At 41.6% G+C, this 23,667-nt stretch overlaps 1 protein-coding gene across 1 annotated transcript in view; it reads left to right on the top strand.

Moving 5' to 3' along the window:
* The first annotated feature begins 3,025 nt into the window (after positions 1-3,025).
* The window catches only part of LOC109471270 (uncharacterized protein KIAA0825 homolog), a 37,269-nt gene continuing 16,627 nt past the window's right edge, over positions 3,026-23,667 (top strand). Inside the window, exons 1-11 of the mRNA XM_019770554.1 lie at positions 3,026-3,143; positions 4,438-4,613; positions 5,290-5,461; positions 5,766-6,477; positions 7,159-7,332; positions 7,923-8,055; positions 15,059-15,192; positions 16,664-16,854; positions 20,320-20,441; positions 21,113-21,263; positions 22,788-22,978. Coding sequence (XP_019626113.1) covers positions 4,477-4,613; positions 5,290-5,461; positions 5,766-6,477; positions 7,159-7,332; positions 7,923-8,055; positions 15,059-15,192; positions 16,664-16,854; positions 20,320-20,441; positions 21,113-21,263; positions 22,788-22,978 — 2,117 coding nt within the window. The 5' untranslated portion in view covers positions 3,026-3,143; positions 4,438-4,476. The remainder of the gene's footprint in view (positions 3,144-4,437; positions 4,614-5,289; positions 5,462-5,765; positions 6,478-7,158; positions 7,333-7,922; positions 8,056-15,058; positions 15,193-16,663; positions 16,855-20,319; positions 20,442-21,112; positions 21,264-22,787; positions 22,979-23,667) is intronic.

Raw genomic sequence — 23,667 nt, 5'->3', positions numbered from 1 at the left:
ATAAAAACGTACGCATGCTCTTAAGATTATAAGATTGTGTCAAATTATGATAAGTAGCAAAAATTCTGACATGTTATCAATGTAGACTGTCACACGAGCACTATCTTACCGTCTACTACGGCGTCATCGATTGAAATAAAAGATAAAAGAAGCCGAAATACGATACTTGAAAATCGCGCACGTGAGCAAAGCGTGATCACAATGTGCCTCCCTGGCACCTCTTGACGTCGGCTTTTGACAGAAGGGTCGATAGGCGGACTCTAAGTGTTTAGTCTATAAGGCCACACCAACCTAATGTTACGGATGACATCCTCTGAAGACCCCCAAACTAGTAAAAAAAAAACTCCGACCAAAAATAAAAATGCTACTAAACCACAGGAATACAAAGCTGGTATTGTGAATTTGCGGCAGTACATAGCGACGTATACGACAAGCCGGCACATGCTGGCTTTTTGCGGAATTTATGAATCGACACTGTACGTATGTACTGAGTTCTTGAGTTGTATAGCTTCGGTAGCCTGGGTGCCATCCTCCAGAGTTACCACCGGCTCCGAATTGTCGCTAACTACAATGGACTACCCAGGCCTAGAGCCAGGCCAGAGCCTTAAAGGACGTGATCTTTTTGTTTTTTTGTTTGTTTTTGAGAACAGGCAAAAATCAATGCTCGCGCGGATGTCATCCATAAATCTAAGGTGGTGTGGCCTAGTGTACACATCAGGCTGGGAGTGATTGTCCAACACTCACTCTCATATGGATCAACTCAATACGGTTTCTATGACGACGAGTGTGTTCAGTACCGTACCGTAAAGGCATCCAATGCGATTTCAGGGCAGCAAAACTGGAAATATTCTGAATAAGGCAATCTTTGTGATATTGACTGCTTCACATTAGCACATTTTAATCGGCATTTTATACTTTGGGCACTTAAAACTGCAGAAAGAAGCCCCAAGATGAGTCCTTTATTTTCTGGGTGGTACCCTAAAAATCAGCCCAGGGCCCCTCCAGTAACCATTTTCTATCAAATCATGGGAATAATACATTGAGATAGTGTTGTTTGAACTCAGTATGAAGATCGATATCAATGACTAGGATATTGACTTTGGAAAATCGGGTTTCAAAGCCTTTAAAACTGCATTGAATGCCTTTAACTCTTGTATAGTGGACGGTTAACAGGCCATAACGTTACGCAGTTAGACTTCGGTACATTTCTTCGGTATTCAAATTGATGATGATGATGATGACGATTCAAATTTGTGGAGAAAGAAAACTGAATTAGCGAACTGTACACAACTTGATATGTGTATGATTTTTTCACGGCGACCAACTCATGTTCTCAATGACAGCTGATGTGGTGTTGACACTGTTTTCGACGGTGTCCTCAAACATATGCTGATGACAACCTTGAAAACGTCTCGCCTGGGTGGAGAGAAAACCTCAGTCAGTGTTTGTTTGCCTCTCCATGTTGTCAGTTCGGTTTGCAAAATACTGTCAGAGAGAATGTGCAAGAAAAGGTCAAATACCGAAGGAGGCCTCCTTATTACCGACTACTTCACAACAATAGCGGGAGGAGCACGCAATGCCCCCCCCCACACACACACACATACACATACTAGTATATACGGATTTAAACCCCGTCGGGACTTAGTCTTAGTCAAACTTATATTAGTACATTTTGCTTGTATCTTCTCAGCACTTAGTACGTACATGGGAAAGAGTTAGGTTTCCACCAGACTAGCAACATGGATTTAAAAAAACAATAACTTGAATTTATCCAAGTAGGGAGAATTATTGACCAGAATTATTGAGTGGTGCCCTAAAATCAGCCCATGGCCGTTCCAGTAACCATTTTCCGTCAGAATTTTTGGAATTTTTGCTCCATGAGGGTTAATATACATTAGGACAGTCTGGTTTCCCAGTATGAATGAATATACATGACTAAAATATTTACTCTCCAAGCAGAGGTTGTGGGGGAGTGATCGTTACCTTTTTTATATATGGCCGTTTTTTTTTCCTTACCCCCACCCGTCGGTGGCCGGCGACCTTCTCTGGCTAATGGATACTGCCTGGCCTATTTGATACTGTCTTTTTACCACCGAAAGGGATCTGCTTGGAGATTATAGAATATTGGCTTTGAAAAATCGGGGTTTCAAGCCCTAAAAACTCCATTGAATGCCTTTCAATGATTAATACCGATGTGGAAAACCAAGTTTTCAGACGGTAACACAACCGACTATCCACGTCCGTAAGCACCCGTGTCAACCCCCATACACACCCTCAGGAAGCGGTGTCAGTAACGACCACAATTGTCAGCCCCTCTTTGTCAACAAGACGGATAATGTTGACTCAGAAAAAAACTTAATTAGCGAGGTGCGTCCGGTAACTTTACAGTACAAACAGATTACAAAAGTGCTGTATAATGAAACAATGTACGGAAGGTAGAACCGAGTCAAAAGGAAAGTCAAAAAGACATTTGTCAGTCTGTAGTTTGTACAGAGGGCCCTGGCTCACGTGTCTGTTTTTGAAACAGCAAGGTCGCGACGTTGGAGGTACCGGGTATTGAAAGTCGACTAACACTTGGTCCGGGGTTCTGATCTCGGGGATCGTCCGTCACTTCTTTTGTTTGCCTTCAAACGATAACTATTTGGTTGGATGGTTTGCTAAACATGCAGGTATGTGAAAGTAAAAGAGAAAAGCAATATTCTTGTATTGTGTCTTTGGCATAATGACTCTTCGGTGTAACACATTGATCATGATGAGTTTGAATTCCTTCAGTTACAATGATTTCTCTGGTGGTCATACATACTTTCATACTTCAGAACCGCGGAATGTGCTATTGAAAATCGAGACCCTAGCAAGAAACCAAGAAACTTGCTAATTGGAACCACGAGAATAAGAGACAGGCACTCTTCTTGGTGATGAAAACCAATCACATTGCTTGTTAACCTTTCAAAAGTCTTGCGATTTGTTGGTATGCATAACTAAGTCGAAAGAGTCTATCCACCTGTCGCCCCTTGGTCCTGTTGTGTTGCAGTACCGCTGTGTATCGGTAGAGGTCGCTGTGACACCGTGGAATGTTAGTTGCTAGGAAGTGTCGTGAGGGATCCTGGGACGCCGTGCAGACCAAGATGGCGGTGTTTTGATAGGTGAGTACGAACGGTGACGGAATAAGTGTCGATATTGTGGTGTATGTGGATCATCTGACTCTAATACAGATGTTATATGTTAGGCAAGGAAAGGCAGAGGAATTTTAGATGATGGTCGCTGCATAAGTTGGTTTGGATCAGAACGTATGTGTTGTAAAAAACTGAAGATACATGCATGCGTCTTCAGTTGAAACATTTATTTGCCACATTACAGTCTCTCGCAGTCTATGGTTACTAATTATTTGCAAATCAAGAGAATTAGTATTGGGGTGTAAAACAGTAGGTCTTCTCAAGAAGTAAATTACAGGCCGCTGCATGATGTCAGCTGTCAATAATAAACGTTTATAAAATCTTGAAGTTGAAACACCTCTTTCTGCATACCTGCACAGGCGGCACATACTATAGGTGGTGTAAACAGTCATTGCATTAAATGAAAATCCACATATACCAACATTGTGTACATATAATGATGTATACATGTACCCATGCAGTACATGCAATCTCCAGGCAGATACTAGTGTGGCAAAAAAAAAAAAAACTGTCATCAACAAACTGGCCAGGCAGTATCCATTTGCCAAAGATAGAGGGCAATACCCCACCCAATGTGTACCAATGTAGGCCAATTTGATGATATGTCTTTTGCCACCCTAGTATTTGCTTGGAGATTAAGTATATAGACCATTGCAGGTTAGGTGCAGGTAGACATCAGAAATACCTACACAGCTTCAATTTTACCTGCACTATCCTGCATATACATTATTAGTACATGGACCAGTGCAGGTTAGGTGCAGGTAGACATCAGAAATACCTACACAGCTTCAATTTTACCTGCACTAACCTGCATATACATTATTAGTACATGGACCAGTGCAGGTTAGGTGCAGGTAGACATCAGAAATACCTACACAGCTTCAATTTTACCTGCACTAACCTGCATATACATTATTAGTACATGGGCCAGTGCAGGTTAGGTGCAGGTAGACATCAGAAATACCTACACAGCTTCAATTTTACCTGCACTAACCTGCATATACATTATTACATGGACCAGTGCAGGTTAGGTGCAGGTAGACATCAGAAATACCTGCACAGCTCCAATTTTACCTGCACTAACCTGCATATACCCAGTACATGGACCAGTGCAGGTTAGGTGTAGGTAGACATCAGAAATACCTGCACAGCTTTAATTTTACCTGCACTAACCAATTGCAACATAAATGAAGGTGCATAATGCACCCAGTGTTTTTTTTTAGCCTAGCTGTCCTCAATCTGAAACATATTGTCTTTTCTTCAGGTTCATTGATGCGCAAAGCTTTTCTGTGATTGGCTGAAAATGGAAGCGAAGCTGGGGATGGGCGCGGGAGGCAGTCTGGCGCTGCTCTGTACCACAGGCGAGGGGCTGCCATCCCAGCATGCACTGGGGCAGCTGCTAAGGGGCATCAACCAACAGCTGGAGGAGAATGTTCACAGGTCAGGTCTCATATGTGTGTTTCTCTGCTGGTCAGGTCTCATATGTGTGTTTCTCTGCTGGTCAGGTCTCATGTGTGTTTCTCTGCTGGTCATGTCTCATGTGTGTTTCTCTGCTGGTCATGTCTCATGTGTGTTTCTCTGCTGGTCATATTTCATTGTGTGTTTCTCTGCTGGTCAGGTCTCATGTGTGTTTCTCTGCTGGTCAGGTCTCATATGTGTTTCTCTGCTGGTCAGGTCTCATATGTGTGTTTCTCTGCTGGTCAGGTCTCATGTGTGTTTCTCTGCTGGTCAGGTCTCCTATGTGTGTTTCTCTGCTGGTCAGGTCTCCTATGTGTGTTTCTCTGCTGGTCAGGTCTCATATGTGTGTTTCTCTGCTGGTCAGGTCTCATGTGTGTTTCTCTGCTGGTCAGGTCTCCTATGTGTGTTTCTCTGCTGATCAGGTCTCCTATGTGTGTTTCTCTGCTGGTCAGGTCTCATGTGTGTTACTCCACTCGGTCAGGTCTCATGTGTGTTACTCCACTCCTTACATGTAGGTCTCATATGTGTGTTACTCCACTGGTAATGTCTCATACATGTGTTACTCCACTGGTAAGGTCTCATGTGTGTGTTACTCCACTGGTAAGGTCTCATGTGTGTGTTACTTCACTGGTAAGGTCTCATACGTGTGTTACTCCAGCCTGGAGCGCTGTATGGAGGATGTACTGAAGCTGGGTCAGGACCTGCCCGTGCCGCAGGAGATCACCAGTCCCCGCGAGGTGGCCGACTTCATGGTGCATTCTGGGACCCTGGATCGCAGCCGCTGTGACTCCCCAGAACCACAGGACACAACAGACCTGCTCCTCAAAATTGTGAGTTGTGGACATTTGGTTGTCAGACAAAATTTAAAAAATTATGTTTGGGTAAAGATGTCAATAATCGTAGTATATTAAAGTTTTACCCATGCCAGGTTATTAATATCCAAAACTGCCCAAGACAACCGTCCAGGGGACCAACTACAAAAAATGGCCTGCAAGTTGGCCTGCAAGTTTTGTATTAAATGGTTTTGATTTACTCTTATGTTACTAGTATATATTGTATTTGAACTTGTATGCATGTTTTACCACTGTTGAAATTAATGACATTTATTGTTTACATCTGGTTTATGCCCTTCAGAAAGAAGCGTTAGACCAGCACCCAGGCCATGAAGACGCTCTGTTCAACAGTCTCATGAAGATATCCTCCCAACAAGGGCTCTGTCTGCCTCTCCCATTGGTCAGCTCTAGTCATGTGACCTCGTCCGCCGTGTCTCTCAACGCCATACCGGACGAGGACGACCAGGGGAACGTCGTGCTCTGGAGCGAGATATCCTCCCGCTTCCGCCGACACTTTTTCCGGAAAATCGAGGAACTGCCCGCAACCGGAAACTCCTGCAAAAAGCGGTTGGAGTACCTCCAGAACAGTCTGGTGTTCAGCACGGCAAGAGAGGTATGGCGGAAATATCGCGCCCTACGCAACCGCCAGTGGACGGAGGTGTTGAAGAAAGAGGACGATAGCGGCGCGGATGGTTTCGGAAATGTTTCTCATTCCGTGACGAGTCTGGAGCGAGCGCAGCCGCAGATAATGAGCATGATGGCGGAAGACTGTACGCTCTTAAACTGCGGAATCTTCGAGGGAACGGTCAAGGCGCCGAAAGCGATCCGCGATATGTACCTAACCGGACTGTGTGGATGGCTCAGCGGGGTAGTGGAGGAGGTAAATACTAGGAGGAAATCTCAAGAAGACAGGAAGGAGGGAAGGAAGAATGGACGACAGAAGGACAAAGCCTTGAAGTCTGCCATGAAGATGTCGAGCAGCAGAGAAGCCTTTGCGGAAGAAGCAGAAGAAGGTATAGTTGTGGGTTTGACTTTTTCTTACTGGTAAATTGTTATAAATCAAAAATGATCAGCAACTTAGTTATGTGTGAATAAAAAATTCTTAATCTTTTGACAGCTTGGCTACACTATATTAAAGTATAAAGAAAACTATTGAAATTCGTTCTTTAACTAGTTTGAGGAAGATTTTGTTTTAATTAATTAAATGCTTCAATGTCATGCATGTAAAGCCTTGGAGTTTATAATGTATCATTTCTGTATATGTTGTACATTGTAGTACAAGTAGAAACGGACATACATTGAAAGTCATACAGTGCAGATCTCATTTTACATCTAGATACTTCAAGTACATTGTGTGCAAATTGCAATCAAAAATGGTGCAAAATAAAATTAAAATCTGTGCAATTCCCTTTTAAATTGCTTTTATTTCTAATATGTAAAATATAATGTACTTAATATGTAAAATGCAATTGCAGTTAATCATTGTAAAATGCATGTAGTTTACAGGGCTTTCAAACACAATTTGAATAACACAACTGCATGTAAAATGCATCCATTGTGAAAATTAAGATCTGCACTTCTGTGTCAAGGAAGTGCAGGTACAATTTAGTATTTCTCTACTCTGGCTGTAAACCAAAATTAGTCACTGACAGTTAATCTAAAGAAAAGTGACCTGATGACTTTTCTCAACACAGATATGACATCCCCAGAGGATCCTGGGAGCAGCTCTCTGTCCCGGGGTGATGTGGAGCTGCTGTGCCGTGCCGTGTCGGTGTTCCTGTCTCTGGAGGCACACGTGGAGTCCCTGGTGTCCACCATGTGGGACCCCTCACACAGGGAGGGGAGAGACGGACAGGCACCACTCAGGGGTCAGTCTCCAGTAGATAGCTTGTGTTACTGAATTAATGAAATTTATTGCTCAACAATCGTACATGGTACAATGTGTATACAATGAAGTACACAAAAATTTGCATATGTAACTATATACTATTAGGCAGTTGGACATGACAACAATGTATCGTTCTGAGTACCAGATAGGGTGAACTTTGTCTTTAAGTTGAACTTTTTAGTAGTAATAGTCTGTTACTAGAGAGAGAAAGGACTTCTATGAGTATTGACACTCAGACAGGTACCATCTACATTTTAAGTAATAGATATAATTGCAATATTTTCTGAACAATTTTTAGTGTAATTCCTAAATTCTCAATAGTGCAGATAATATTTATCTAATGCAGGTTAGTTTCAATGTTAAAAAAATTGGTACATTTATACAGTCATGTACTAGTGCTTAAATTTTATGCAGAAAACAAACTATTTTGATCTCTGTCTTGTGTTATGTGAAGCTGGTGTGTTACACCGAAGGGTGGGTATACCAGCTATACAGATACAGATGATTTGATAATATACACTAATATAGTTTTATTATTAACTTCCCTGTACCATGTCCCTGTGTATTCAGGTGTACTGAAGAACAGCCACAGTACCAGCAACATCAGCCAGCTGGTGACAGACAGTGACAGCACAGAGGCAGACAGCGCGCCCAGGGAGACAGCTGACTCTGAGACAGTCAACATGCCCATCTGGCAATGGAGGTAGTATTCAAAACACACTCATACACCTAGCACTTTCTGATTTAATGGCAGTTATTCCTTGAATTCTCTTCCGAGGGTTAGATGTGTTTAGAGTTATAGTCAAGTCAAGTCAAAATTTATTGCACAATGATTGTCACGGGTACAATGTATGGCAAATAAGGCCACACCGATTTAATTTTATGGATGACATCCGCGCGCGCATTGATTTTCGCCCGATCTCAAAAAAAACAAGAAAGGTGTAAAAAATACACCTAGGCGACGAATTGTATATTATGTAAATTAGGGTATTATCAATTTAATTTATTTTTATTATATGTACGAATTGGAATATTCACTTCATAAGCTACATGTACATATATGTGCCTGGTTATCTACATGTCGACAATCGACCAATATCGGGTCCCCATTCTTAGCTCGGTGTTTGTTGCTATTGTTTAGATTTAATTCCAATCTTTTATAAATATTTTTAAAGGGATATCTTATGTTTTACAAACATTTCAAACTTGTTCTTAACTTCTTAAGAAATTTCCGTGAATTACAAAACTTTCGAAATATTTTTGAGTCCGCGTACGATATTTCCAATGATTTCTAAAGAAAGGCAACTCGGTTCTACCATTTTTTTAATTTTTGTAAATGACCCGTGACGAAGTAATTTGCACATCAACACGAAGCGTTCTGTGAGCCAAAAATACTAGTAGGTATCGTTGATGAACCCTGCGGCAATCCTGCCGTCGGCGAGCACTCGACACGATAGCGGCCAGCCATTGATACTGAAAAACAGTGCCAAACCGTACGCTGCTTTTAATAAATCTCAAACTCTAGTGAAACATCAAATCCTTTCTGTTGTACCATGGTTGTACAGTCCATCCATATTTCTTGAGATAAAAAATAGGTACCCATTCACAAAAACGCTTGTAAATTCAAGGATCTTTCTCGCACAGTATTACGTAGATCTATTACACGGCGCCGAAACATGTCAGAATACACTCCGTCTTCCCTCTCGTCAAAAACGCCGTCCGTGCAAGTCATGTGTGCTTCCAAATAAGGAAGTCCGTGGAAACCGCTGGCAGCTCGGGCGATCGCGATCTTCGGCCTGCATCGGCGCGTGTGACGTCATGATCGGGCTCATTTGTATGCAGGCGTCTGCCTTTTGACTACACGGACTACAAAGGACGCCGCCAGAGAGCGTAAACCCAGATGCCGCGGGTGAAACTGCACATCAAGTAAATACGAAGTTTGGCTGGTAAAAAAAAGAAATTAAAATTAAGATCTCAGTTGATTGCCACTTTCGAAATTTTTGCAAATTATGACATTTTCGAAAACATGCTACTCAAGTACGTACATTTTTATAATAATTTCAGAATATTTATAATATTTTCAAAAATAAAAACATTGAGAAAATATTAAAGGTACTATTTTAAAAACACGCGGTGACTTGGAATGGACTCTATAAGAGCGCACGTACAGCACATGAATCCAGATAAAATCTATCAAAAGTTGTAAGACATAAAAGGACATACTACTTGTGATGAAAGCTCCTTGTATAAAGTCAGTAGGAACAAAGATCACTGGATACCGGTGATCATTATCTAGTCTACCGAAGCGATCCTTTTCTCCACTGCTGCAAATTTTACATGTCCGGTCAAGCGGTCGTTGACCTTATATAATAGAAAGCAGGACAATATAGTTTACGTGCGCTCTGGACTCTTGATCGATACGCAAAAACCATATGTATATCATATACATTATCATTATGTGCATAACATAGCATGCTCTGTCGCTGTGTGTATATTCTGTAAGGGTAGGAATAGGCTATCAAACCCAAACCTTTTCGCAGGTACGGGATTGTCAGAAAAATGTTTATGAAAGCCGTTATGAACCCCCAATGCTACAGATATAGGCCTGGCGTGCTTGTGGATGTTGTCCGTGTGCTGGTTCGCAAACAGGCCACGGTCACGAGGTCTGGTTTATAGATGTGTTGTCCGCCACACACGTTTGCAGGGACACCAACATGCATCCAAGGTTGATAAATAAATAAATAGAGTGACCACAGGTACACTCGCCAGAAACGTACAGAACGACCTTATAGAGGTAAAGTTGATCCGCGAAGACCAGGCGCTTCCACAAGTGTCATCTGTTGTTGTTCTGTCGAATTGAACGTGTTGCGGTGCGTAGATAAGAGCTCCTTGGTGACATTCGTTGTTTCCGATTCCGAATGCAGAAATGTATGTCCAGATACTAATATTTGCTATACACTTGATCTGGCCTGTCGTTCACAATTGACTTTTTCAGTGACTATGTCTTTACATAGCCTCTACCAGACTCAAAACGCTGGCTATTTATAGTAGAATATTTGCCAGGGGAGTTTGACCGCCTTGTAGGACCTAGTACTAGGTTTGACTGGCCTTCGGAGGGAAAGATTTATAAGGGGGTCATTTAACTACCTCCTCGCGGCCGGACTCCCTTGGCCAATTTTAATCTCTTTTTTCCCCGAACTCTACGATCCGTATTCCCGTAGAAAGGCCTGGTGGATGCTAGTTTTTATATGCCTCAAATCGCCGCGTCACAATGTAACGTTGGATGCACTTTTGTCCGTTTTTGTTGGCACATATTTTTCTTTGTAGCGGTTTTAGGACAAACAGTAAAAGGAAACACAACAGAAGAAGAAGAAAGACACACATTATTTTTATAATCTTCCATGGGTTTCATCGTTATAGTAAATAAATGGAACCCGTCATTTCTTTTCGGCAGCGTTTTGGAATTTGAAAAGGCTTGCGCTGTGGACATGTGCTCATGTTGGTGATATAAGGGGCTTTACGTTTTCAGGTTTCGGGGAAGGTTTCTGTTTGTTTACACCGCCGCTACAACAACAAGCTTGACCCCTTTCGCACCATCCCATCATGGAGGTAGAAAAATGACCCTGGCCAGATGGCCGGAGGTTGCCTCGCACAAGTTGTTGTGGTCAGCAGAAATGTAGTTAGATAATCGTATTCATTGTCTTGGCCAATCAGGCGTAATTGTCTTACAATTAGCAATATTTAATCCCTCCCATATATTCCAAAAATGGACAGAGCTAGCAAAACATGTTAATAAGGATGTGTCCTCGTATAAATATCACCGCGACCTACTCGCAGACTCATTACGCACGGAAAGAAACCCCACGTCCAACAGCGGCGTGACCCCACGACCAGGCCGCGGGACGTGGAGCGCGGGTAGCCCGGCCAATCTGGAGCAGCGCACGGGCGTAGAATGCAGGCAGCCCCGGCCAACAGCGCGCGGGCGTGGAAAGCGGGTGTCCCGCGGCCCGGTCAACCCTCGCCGGAGCAGCGCGCACACTTGGAAGGCCCCCGGATTTTAGTCGTGCAGGCACGGAGGTAAGCCCAAACTTGAGTAGGTTGAGACTGTTCTTTTAATATTGGAACCATGCCATATGTAGTGTGTATATTTTGTGTCCACGGTCTTGGTTCATGTTGCCTTCTTACGTGTACCATCAAACGGTGTATTATTTTGGTTTAAAGTTTTTTTGTGTAATGTTATGATTTTTTTGTGTGCATGTAACATGTAAGTTGTTCCATTTCGATCAGTCCGTTTTTCCATGCAGTCGTTCAGGCTAGGTGACATAATTGTCTCTGAGCGGCCCCACGTTCTGCTCGGGTACCGTCTCTTATTTTGAAATTTAAAGAATTGTTGTTCACACCGGCGTCCTGACGGTTCTGATACCGTTTCGTCCAAATGTTTTCCTTCGCTGTCAATCGTTGTTGTAAAGCTTGCGTAAATAACTCATTAATTTCGTTTCTACACTACGTATGATAACCCTTTATACTATTCTAAATGACATACCCACTAAACTTAGCCTGTTGCGATTCTCTGGCTTAAAGTAAGTGTTGCCCCCAGCTTCTGACAACAGTGATTTTCCCCACAGTTCCCGACAATGTCAACGTGAAAAGTTCTAGTGGTTTGGGGGAAATTGGGTCACAGAGTAAAGATGAAAACATTCGCCTTTACATTTGTTGAGGATGTAGAACTGGTTTCTCAATAAGATTATACAAGAAGAAGCGCAGGCGGGCGTCCATGACCGTAGATATACCGGGGAGGCTACGTATATACGGTGCTAGGGCGAATAATCGTTCCGTTGTATTTACAATCAGTTCCTTGACTCTGCTTCATACGTTTTGAGACTGACAGTTCATCGTTTTCAGAAAAATCCGCGCCTTGTACCGTCACATTCATATATGCCCTGCTATCACCATGGTACATCGCGTGGATCATTTCATTTCCCAACAGCCACAACTATCAACTTTAAAACAATCATTTTAAAAACTTTGCTTTGACTGATGTTGTGGTTTGAGTAAACAAGGAAGCCATTCGAATCTGCTGTCTCGGCGGGGTTGATTGGACGGGGTGAGAGTATAGAAGAAAATTCGCCCTTTGTCTGTACAATAATTATATACTAGAATAGGGTACTTGCTCATTAAATCTTTTGGAACTTTCCCTACTTTTGCTTTTTGTCGGCTTATAATATCAGCGGTTATAGGAAAGGTGAGTTCGCTATAATTAGAAATGCATAATGCGGATTCGATGGCCAGTAAGCGGTAAACCATACGGGTCTGTTGGTTACATCATCGTACGATATTAAGAAAGTACGTGGCTATTGACACACCCGTTGTGGATATAAAATATTTCTCTTTCCTTATTGACATACCCGGTGTGGATAGGAATTTTTTCTCTTTATCGATTCACTTGGTGTGGATATAAAAAATTATTTTCTTATTGACACACCCGACGTGGATGTATTTTTTGTTTATTGACAATCCGGTACATCCTAACTCCCTTGATGATTGATGCACCTACACTTTGCTGCTCTGTACGCATGTTCTCCTCCGCGGTCACGCTGAACGCTGTCGAACTATGCAGAATAACGCAACCCTAGAATATAACAAACTTCGTTAACTTGTTCTACACTGTTTCTTTCAGCTCTACATGACGACAAACACAAAAGGTACTCAAGAATACAAGACAGAAGAAGTGGAACAAAATACCAGGTAAGTGCCTAACCATCCTTATTATACGCAATATTGTAAATAATCACGATAGTTAGGCAATGTTCGCATCTCTATAGTACTTCTTTCACGATAAGCTGTGTGAGTTTTGAAAAGTACCATGCTTTCTATGATTAATGATTGCTGGGAAAACAATGTAGCCTGGGTGCCAGGCCCCCGTGCCATGATTCAGTTAAATTACATGATAGGACTATTAAAGCATGTGGCATATGTAATTGCGAACGAGAGAAACACAGGCAGATATTATGTAAATTAAGATTTAATTTGCATAATTAATGAGAAATTCAGCAATGTTGTAATTCAGCAATGGTAACTGCCTGGAATTTCATACCTAGGGCATTTGAAAGTTAGGTGAAGGTAAACATCATTAAATCACATAACTTATTCAAATATGGACCTCATTTGCTTTTCTCTTTTTGTGTCCACAGGTAAATTTCGCCATGTCTCACCCTGAGATGCAGACTACAGCAGGGATTCACTGGCAAGCACGAAGCCCAGTCAAGGAAGGATCGGGGTGTGCATTCATGATTTGCACGCAAGAAGATTGAAAAAACAAGCATTGAATGCAGCAGCATCGTGAAAGCAAAGAAAAAATATGAATAAAAAAAGCAAGACTGACACAAACACGCATGGTGGAAAACACACAAAACATCATCATTAGCACACAGTTAAGTTATAAATAAAAGCCCAGCATCATATGGTTGAAGCTAAAAACTTACTTAAAACATTATTCTTTTAAGCTTGAATATGCTGCTCCTTGTTCTTTCTTATGAGCAACAAAATTATTCTGTTTTATTTTATTCTATTTTTTCTCTCTTGATAGAAGAGAATATATTTGAAATATCAATAAAGACAATCATTAATATTCTGTGTGCAAAAAGCCACAGTTGGCCGGAAAAGGTGCCTTATGCATGCATGGTAACATAGGCCTGTCCTACTTATAAAGTATCCAGTTATCGACTGACAACTAAGCCATTAAACTTTACACAAAAGACTTCTGCAAAAGATCAACCATCACTTTAGATATCCCTACTTGCTGTGTACAAACACAGAGTCATTCAAACAAGTAATTCCCTAGGGAATGCATTGACGGAATTTTTAGAATATTTTCAACTCGATCGCAGTACTATACTAACGGCTCCGCCCCTGAGGCGTCGCCAAAAAGATCACGTATTCCGAGGCTCTGGCCTGGCTTTAGGCCTGGGTAGTGCATGGTGGTGATAACTCTGGTTGACGGCAGCCAGGCTACCGAAGCTCCAAGACTCAAGAACTCAGTACATACGTACAGCAGTGTCGATTCATATATTCCGCAAAAATCCAGCATGTGTCGGCCTGTCTTATACGTCGCTATGTAATGCGCCAAATTCACAATACCAGGTTTGTATTCCTGTGGTTTTGTAACATTTTTATTTTTGGCCGGATTTTTATTTTTTTCGTCCCGCGCGCACTAGTTTGGGGGTCTTCAGAGGATGTCATCCATAAAATTAAATCGGTGTGGCCTAAATAAGATTACTAGTTGGTACGTGTCTAACATATTGCTTTATATAGAGGACATTAAAGTATCAAGGCCTGCATAATTAGGCATGTTAGTGCAGTTAAAATTGGGGCTGTACTTGCAAGTATTTCTGATGTGTACATTGTACCTGCACCTTAAACCTTTACTTGTACTTGTAATATGTACAAAATGTAGGTGTATGTGGATTTTTATTTGCTGTATTGACTGTTATCACCTATAAGATACAAAAAAAAATACTGGTAAAGTGGTTTCAGAACAGTCACTTTGAAATTCCTTTTTTTTTTTGTATATTGATTCAATATATATACTTCCTAAATTCTGAGTGGTGCGGGTAAAATTTGTCTGGTGCAGGTAATTTTATATGTTACTTACACCAGTGAAGGTATACAGAAAAAGGATTTTGAGCCCTGTTTTAATGTTTCTTTAGAGCCACCCTATTGGAGCTGGTGCCTGATGTGGTTGGGAGTCTGACTGCGATGGTGAATGCAGCACTGAAGGCAGGGGAAGAAGAGGAAGAGTTGTACACACAGAACAGAACACTGCGTACAGAGGAACTCTGTGGTAAGTCTGTACACATAGAACATAACATAACAGAACTCTACCTACAGAGAAACTCTGTGGTAAGTCTGTACACATACATGTAGAACAGAACAGAACACTGCCTACAGAGGAATTCTGTGGTATTCTGTAAAGTAACATAGAACAGAACAGAACACGGCCTACAGAGGAACTCTGTGGTAAGTCTGTGCACATAGAACAGAACATTGCCTACAGAGGAACTCTGGTAAGTCTGTACAGTAACATAGAACAGAACAGAACACTGCCTACAGAGGAACTCTGGTAAGTCTGTACAGATACATGTAGAACAGAACAGAACACTGCCTACAGAGGAACTCTGTGGTAAGTCTGTACACATAGAACAAAACAGAACAGAACCTTGTCTAGTACAGAGAAACTCTATCTGTGATATGTATACACAGAACAGAACAAAACACTGCCTACAAAGGAGCTCTTTGGTATGCCTGTGTCACATAGAACACTGTGGTATTTCTGTACACAGAACAGAACACTCACAGCCTACAGAGGAACTAAAAGTACATTGCATACAGAAGAACTCTGATATACCAGTAAGTCTGTACACACAGAACAGAACACTGCCTAGTATGTACAGAACTTTGTGGAAAGTCTGTAACACAGAACAGAACACTACCTAATACTAGTATTACTAATAGTGTGTGTGTCTGTAACACAGAACAGAACAAAACACTTCCTACAGAGGAACTCTGTGGTAAGTCTGTACACATAGAACAGAACAGAACAGAACATTGTCTATTAGTAAGTATGTACAGATGTATACAGAGGAATTCTGTGGTACAATGTATGTCTGTACACAGAACAGAACACACAGTCTATATACAGAGGAACTCTGTGGTATTTTTTAAAAGTATGTACACTGCCTACAGAGGAACTCTGTAGTAAGTCTGTATACACAGAACACTTAGAGGAACTCTGGTAAGTCACTCTGTAACACATAGTACAGAACAGAACACTGCCTATGTACAGAGGAACTGTGTTTTTAAAATGATGTACACAAAACAGAACTACAGAACACTGCATATATACAGAGGAACTCCCCTTGGGAAATTTTTCGAATCATGATTTCGAACACTCTGAAATGCTATTTCCTGCATTTTGTGGGGACAATCTTGCTGGTACACTTAGCTTAGCTTATTGACGTCTCTTTTTATATCTTTACCAATTTTTGTCCAATGAGCGAGCACCAAATTTCAGTCAAAGGACTGAAATGTTTATGTCTTCACCACTCCACGAAGTCCATTTTTGGTACGGGGGATGTGGTGAAGCCATTTGCTGCATTTGCTCTAAAGCAAATGTCAGCCTTTCTATTTTTTAATACAATCATGTAATTTATTTACACAGTGAACATATATTTACTACTAATAGACAGAAAGATGGACGCACACTGTGTGAATTCCATATTATTTATTATTATAAATAAATGTTTTCCCCCCAGCTGGTCTGTACGGAGGAGAGTTGGACTACCCCAGACAGGTCAGCCAGTGCTGTGCCATGCTGTCCCGCTGTCTGCAACAGCTGCTGCCCCTGGCTGTGGCCAGTTCCGAGGGAGGGACAGAACAGATCAGAACAGCCTTTGTGGAGAAGACCTCGGCTGCCTGTGACCAAGTGGTGACCATGCTGACAAAGGTGTGTGGACTGGAGTTTGTTTATGTTTACCGAAGGAAAACACTGTTTTTGCTACGTTTCCTCTTCTTCTTCAGTTCCATTCCAAACACTGACCTCTGACCTGACCAATGAACTGATTTGTTGACGTCAAAGGGATTTAGACTCCAGTCTGACCACATATATGAATGTGTTTGAGTAAGAATTAACAGAGCAGACCTTATGCGAAAGTAAACATTATGCATATTGCTTTGCAAATGTTACGGTAAGTAAAACCTTTCTAGTGTTGTTGTGAGTTATGTGCTAGCAAAATGGAAATCAAACAAATCTACAGTGGGTGTCATCACTGGAAGACAGAAAAAAACCTGTTGACCCTATTGATGTAATTATATAAGATAATTATTGTTCACCACTGGTGAGGTTATGCCATCATAATGTAAGATCCTAAAGATACCCCCCTACCAGTACAATAGGCCAGTCCGGCGACCCCCAGAGGTCACCTGTCAGAACTAGCTAGAACCAGTTCAGTTCCAGACATGTGCCTGACTTCTTGAATACAGACCTTGCCAGAGCCTCATATCTCTCTGCGTCTCGTCTCATTTCGATACCCCTGGGGTGGGGGACAGGGCCAAGGAACGGCTCGTTACACTGATGGCAGCGGTGGGATGCCTGTCCCTCATCCCGGAATTCCAGCATGATGAGCGGGAGAAGAAGACGTCGCCATGATGCCATGTGCTGCCCTCCCCCCCACTGTGACACTGCAGCCATGACGTGACTACAGCGCAGCTGTTTCCTTTTAAGTTTTTTTTTTGTTGTTGTTATAATTTGTTGATGATGGTGACTGAGAAACACACGTACGTCGGCGGAACTCCAACGAGCCCCTTCCCGACGGGAGAAGAAACAACGAAGGACGTCGAGATTTAGCAGACCTGACTGGAAGACACTTTGTTGAGGCGGGAGGACGGATTCGTGACTCGGTCCTGGGCAGAAATGCCCCCAGCATTCCACTGGAAAAGTGCCAAAGTTTACGGACACCCCTACCCCAAATCTCAATTCGGCCGTGCTTGAGCACGCAGCCGAGTCGGATATCGACATTTTCTCTGAGATTGGAGTATTGGAGATGCCCCCCCCCCCAAGCCTCGACTTTCGGCCCTGAGCAGCCGAGCGGGAAACCCCGACACAGCCAGGAGGCGGAGCCAGCATGGCGGAACTTGCATGGCGGAACTGTAGCCGGTTTTTGGGCGGAACCGGTGAGGTGGAGCTAGCAGGTGGAGCAGCAGGCGGAGCCAACAAGGCGGAGCTGTAGCCGGCGTGGCGTAACCGGCGAAGCGGAGTCAGTGAGACTGTTAAAACTACCTCCATGGTTAAAACAAGGGACTGCCGGCGTGGCGTTTTGATGATGTAACGATGTGTTTTGATGATGTTTTGACGATGTTTAAAATTATGCCGATATTGTATTTTGATGATGTTTCGATCATGAATGTTATGTTTCCATGATGGCAATGCTCCGTAGTCACAGTATTGTGTACTATATTCATGTCAGAGTTCGACAAAGTATGGTACAACTATGTCAGGTCGTGACGGCTATATTTTTTTTTCTTTTTGATAGGTTAACACAATTCTATCAGTGCCATTTAGCTCAAGTTGGCATCTGTTGTTCAGTACTATTAGTACTGACAGTAGTGATCCTCATTGTACTATATATTTTTGTTCGTAAAGTTTCTTGTTGTTACAGAGTTCTAGTATATTATATTTTTTTTAAAGTTAAACTTCAGGAGGAGTTTTGTTTTCCGTAGGGGGGAAGAGTGTAAGATCCTAAAGATACCCTCCTACCAGTACAATAGGCCAGTCCGGCGACCCCCAGAGGTCACCTGTCAGAACTAGCTAGAACCAGTTCAGTTCCAGACATGTGCCTGACTTCTTGAATACAGACCTTGCCAGAGCCTCATATCTCTCTGCGTCTCATCTCATTTCGATACCCCTGGGGTGGGGGACAGGGCCAAGGAACGGCTCGTTACAATAATAACCGATAGGGAATGGGGACTCCTGATAGGTCAATGTCTTTTTGCTTATAATATATGAATTAGGTCTCGCAGGTGTTTGGTCTCTTGCTATACACGGAGATTCAAACCAGTTTGATTACTTCTGTGAAGCCGTTTTTATTGATCCATAATGGTTACTCTACATGTGCTAACAGGTTTGTATGGTCTAATGGTTTACAAGAAGTTTTTAAAAATTTTGAAAAAAAAAAAAAAAAACACTAAGTTACAGAGAGAGTTACCAGAAAAAAAAACACTAAGTTACAGAGAGAGTTACCAGAAAAAAAAAACACTAAGTTACAGAGAGAGTTACCAGAGGTCTAGGATACAATACAGATGAGATACTACAAGCTGTACAATCTACTAAATCTACAGAGAGCTAGACAATGTATACATATACCTAAGTTCTGGATCACGAACTCACAGAGCAATCTTCACTTCCAAGCTCTGCATTTACAATGTATGCTAACAATAATTCTTCACTGATTGGTTACTCTCACTAACCAATCAGGGCCTATACCTATCCAACTAATATATGCAAACATCGCTTTTGATATGGTCAGCAACTTATTATGGGTTCACCACACCACGAAGTGGTGGTGAACCCATATTGCTTTTTCTGATGTTTCTTCTCCTCCTCCTTCTCCTCCTCCTTCTCCTCCTCCTGCCATATCTTTAAATGAATTCAGCTTCTTCATTTTAGGGCCTAAGGTCCTGAAATTTGGTGGAGGTACAATGGGCAAATACCCCTAGGCGTTTTTTAAATTTTTGTGATACAGGCTTTTAGAATGGTTTTATTTGAGTTTTTTGGCTGTGTTATAGCAAATGTACATGTATTACTGTGTTAGTGTGCCGTGTTTACCACGTCTGGGCATGAGTCATCACAATGGAATGCAGGGCATCAACCAATAGGCATGCAGCTTTCCTCTATTCTTCTTGCTGATTGGCTGTTGGGATTTAACTTGATTAACACCTGCACAGAGCATTTCCACCTGCACAGAGCATTTCTTGCTGATTGGCTGTTGGGATTTAACTTGATTAACACCTGCACAGAGCATTTCCATACTGACAGTATGTCTGTATTCAAGTGTTTTGGTAGGTATTTCAAGCTTTCCTGCTCCAGCATTGGAATGCGGGGCATGAACGTTTTTTTTAGTTTGAAAATCAACAGTTTGCATTATGCAATTAAAAATCCTAACCAATAAAGTAGGGAATAGCTATCCAACTGTTGTTTTAGTTGTATGTTACTTCATATTATAGTTATATCAATGTAAATCATTGTTTTCCCTTGTGTTTCTCATTCTTTCCCTGCCATGTCGTAAAATGTGGTGAACCCATCGCTGTATTTGCTCCAAAGCAAATATTGGCCTTTCTAGTTATCATTATAATATAACAATAGTCATGACCGTTACATGATTTTAGAACAATTGGTCAACACATTTGTCATCAGGTGGCTGCAGACTGCCCACACCAAGCCCCCATACAGAACATGTACATCTGCCTGGCGAGTGCAGCCTTCATCAGGAACCAAGTTTTCCACTTCAACAGTCTGCTGGCCAACAAGGGAGAGAGGTATGTGGCCTTCTTTAGTTCTTTTCTATATTTCACTTCATACATGTAACATTGTATAAAATTGTTTTTCCTCATAATCAGAGTGTAGTGATATTGTGAGTAAACGTAATTTTAAAATTTGACAACCTGTATGAAAATGTCCAGTTTGGAATGGGGGGAGGGAGATGGAGTGAAATATGCTGTATTTGTACCTCCCAATCAAATGTTAGCCTTTGTATACATGTAGTTGTTGCTTTTCTAAGTGCTTTCACAGTGTCTCTTTTCAACTTGACAGTAGAAAGATTTCAATGTTGTAAATCAGCTATAATGGCTAGAGGTAAATGTTCTATCTTGTGTAGTAGTGGATATTTTACTGATATGGCAATACTTAATTAGTTGCAGTATTAGTTGGATTACTGCAAATTCAGTTACTTTTTTCATTCATTAATTAATTTGTTTTTTTGAAAAAGCAGGAGATTTTTGAGTTTCAAATTTGAGGTTGAAATGATTCAGATTCTTTCTGTAGCTATGTCACAGTGACAGTCATACATGTACATGTACAACAATGTACATTTGAGACACATTTTTGCAGTTTTATGATTTCACAATCATGGACGAGGATATGTCACAGTAGCCAAAAAAAAATTATTGTGATAGTTTTGAGGTTGACAGTATTGAATGTGGTGTGGCAGGGGCCCGCTCCATCCAGCCTATCAGAGCGTGCGAGACTTTGCTGACAGTCTGTCGCAGCAGGTGATTGGTTATCACGCCAACGTGATCGCCACCAGCGTTCTACAGGACACAGACAGCCACAACTGGCAGGACCCCAGGGCTTTCTACGAGGTCAGCAACTGTTTTAACCTGGATTAAATTATCTATTGCTTTTTTCTGTATATCTGAACTGGTCCATGTACATGTACTAGTACATGTACTAGGTCCGATAAACACGTCGGCAGAACGTACTGCGCCTGTGCAGAACCCTGTATTTTCATAATTTTCGGTGGATTTTTGGTCAATGTTGCATCAGAATTTTGCCTGTTCCAAAGGATATCTTTTTCTACATAACATTTGGAAGCTACAGACGGGATGTTAACCTTATATGCGCTAGTACAACCTTATATGAGACATTCTGTCGAAGTGCTATGCACAATACATTACGGGTTTCGCGCAGGTGCAGTACGTTCTGCCGACGTGCTGGTCCGATATAGTGAGCAGAAAGTACTGCACCTGTGCGAAACCCGTAATGTATTGTGCATACTATTAGCCTTTTTGCAAAACATCTCACATACAAATGTAAGCTTCTATTCATGCATATAAGGTTAACATCTGTAGTTTCCAAATGTTATGTCAGAAAAATATTGTCTGCAACAGGCAAAATCCTGATGCAACGTTGACCCAAAATCCAACAAAAACTGTAAAAAAAATCCGCAGGTGCAGTACGTTCTGCTGACGTACTGATATAGTGTACATGTATGTGGATTTTTTTGTTTGCTGCATTGACTGTTACCACCTAGTAGGAAATACATGTATGGTATAAACAAAATAATGGTTACCGTAATGGTTTCAGACTGTCACAGCTTTAGTATGATCCATACTTCTCAAATTCTGAGTGTTGCAGGTAAAATTTGTCTGGTCCGGTGCAGCACAGGTAATTTTCAATATTACCTGCAGCAGACAAATTTTACCTGCACCACGGGCAGAATTTGAGAAATATGGATCATAATAAACACTTCTGATCAGAAACCCTTATTTCTTTTATACTACATACTTTAGGTGCATGGTAACAGTTAATGCAGTGGATAAAAATTGACATACACATGTACATGTACAATGTATATGTATACATATTTCTGTATATACATGTAAACCTTGTTCGTGTAACAGTGCAAGTAGACACCAGAAATACCTGCATAGCTCCAGTTTTACTTGCACTAAGGTGAATATATATATGCACCCAGTACTTCAAGCTCAGCACATCTACATTCAATTTGTATGTTCTGGAAGAAGAAGCAGTGTTGAAAAAAAAAAAGTTCACGGAATGGAGCTGTCTACTCTTGGAACGTGACGTCAGAGACACGTGACTGTAGTAGCGGGTCATACACGCATAAGAGCTCACAGACCTACCCTGAACAGAGACGGGGGGCGACACAAGTTATCTGGCACGTATGACCCGCTACTACGGTCACGTGTTTCTGATGTCACGTTCCAAGAGTAGACGGGTCCATTCTGTGAACAAGGTTGATGGAGTCAGCCAAAAATTTGGGTAAGTCACAATTCTGTAATCTAAGTGTTGGAAGTTAAAGCTTAGTCTTTATTTCATAGTATATTGTTCATTTTTTTATTATGATTGCATGTATTTATACCCAGGGAGAGAGATGTTCCTTTGCGGTGCAGATGTGGGGTTACCATCTGTCAGCCCTGCGGCGGGACCTGTGGGTGTACGCACCGCCGCGCCTGGGACAGCACGTGCTGGCCTGCATACTCAGGGACTCGCTGGCTGTTCTAGCTGCTCGGTACAGCCAGGCTAGGCCATCGTACAACAGGACAGCTCAGTTCAGGTATAAGGGACTGTTTATTTGCTTGGTTTTTTTGTTACTTATAGAATAATCTGATGTTTTTTTTGTTACTGTCCTGAGTACTGAGAGGGTTGCTAGCTGTTTCAAATTGGTACAGCCAGGCTAAGCCGTCATACAACAGGACAGCACAGTTCAGGTATAAGTGTTAACTTTATATTTTGCTCTCTTCTTTATGTAAGATTGCATGAGACTCTTACTAACTTTTAAGTTAGTACTGAGGAGTAAGAGTTAGAATTGACAAAGACAGGGGAAGTTAAAGCATTGGATAAGTCCAATATTTTTGTGTTGGAAATTAAAATTTTTTAAATGTAAAATTATGATGAAGTGTAAAGAATTTCTCTACTGAATGAAAGTTGATTCAGTAGAGAAATCCTTCCAAAGCTATCAGGGAGCTGTCAGGATCTCCTTTTAAACAACTGTACAATTCAAACTCTTAACGAGAAAGATAATATTTGCAAAGCATATGCATAATGTTTACCTTCGCACATGGTCTTCTCTGTTAATTCTTAATACTCAAATGCATTCATATGGTCAGACAGGAGTATGAATCCCTCCTACTATGAAATTGCAACATTATGTAACCCAACACCAGTTACCATGGTGAGAGACGTCAACAAATCAGGTCATTGGCCAGGTCAGAGGTCAGTGTTAATGGAATGGAAGATGAAGAG

This window comes from Branchiostoma belcheri, unplaced genomic scaffold (assembly GCF_001625305.1).
Source record: "Branchiostoma belcheri isolate BF01 breed outbred unplaced genomic scaffold, Haploidv18h27 scaffold244, whole genome shotgun sequence".
Classification (NCBI taxonomy): domain Eukaryota; kingdom Metazoa; phylum Chordata; class Leptocardii; order Amphioxiformes; family Branchiostomatidae; genus Branchiostoma; species Branchiostoma belcheri.
The sequence above is the reverse complement of the archived record's forward strand: the minus strand, read 5'-3'. Positions and strand labels throughout refer to the sequence as shown.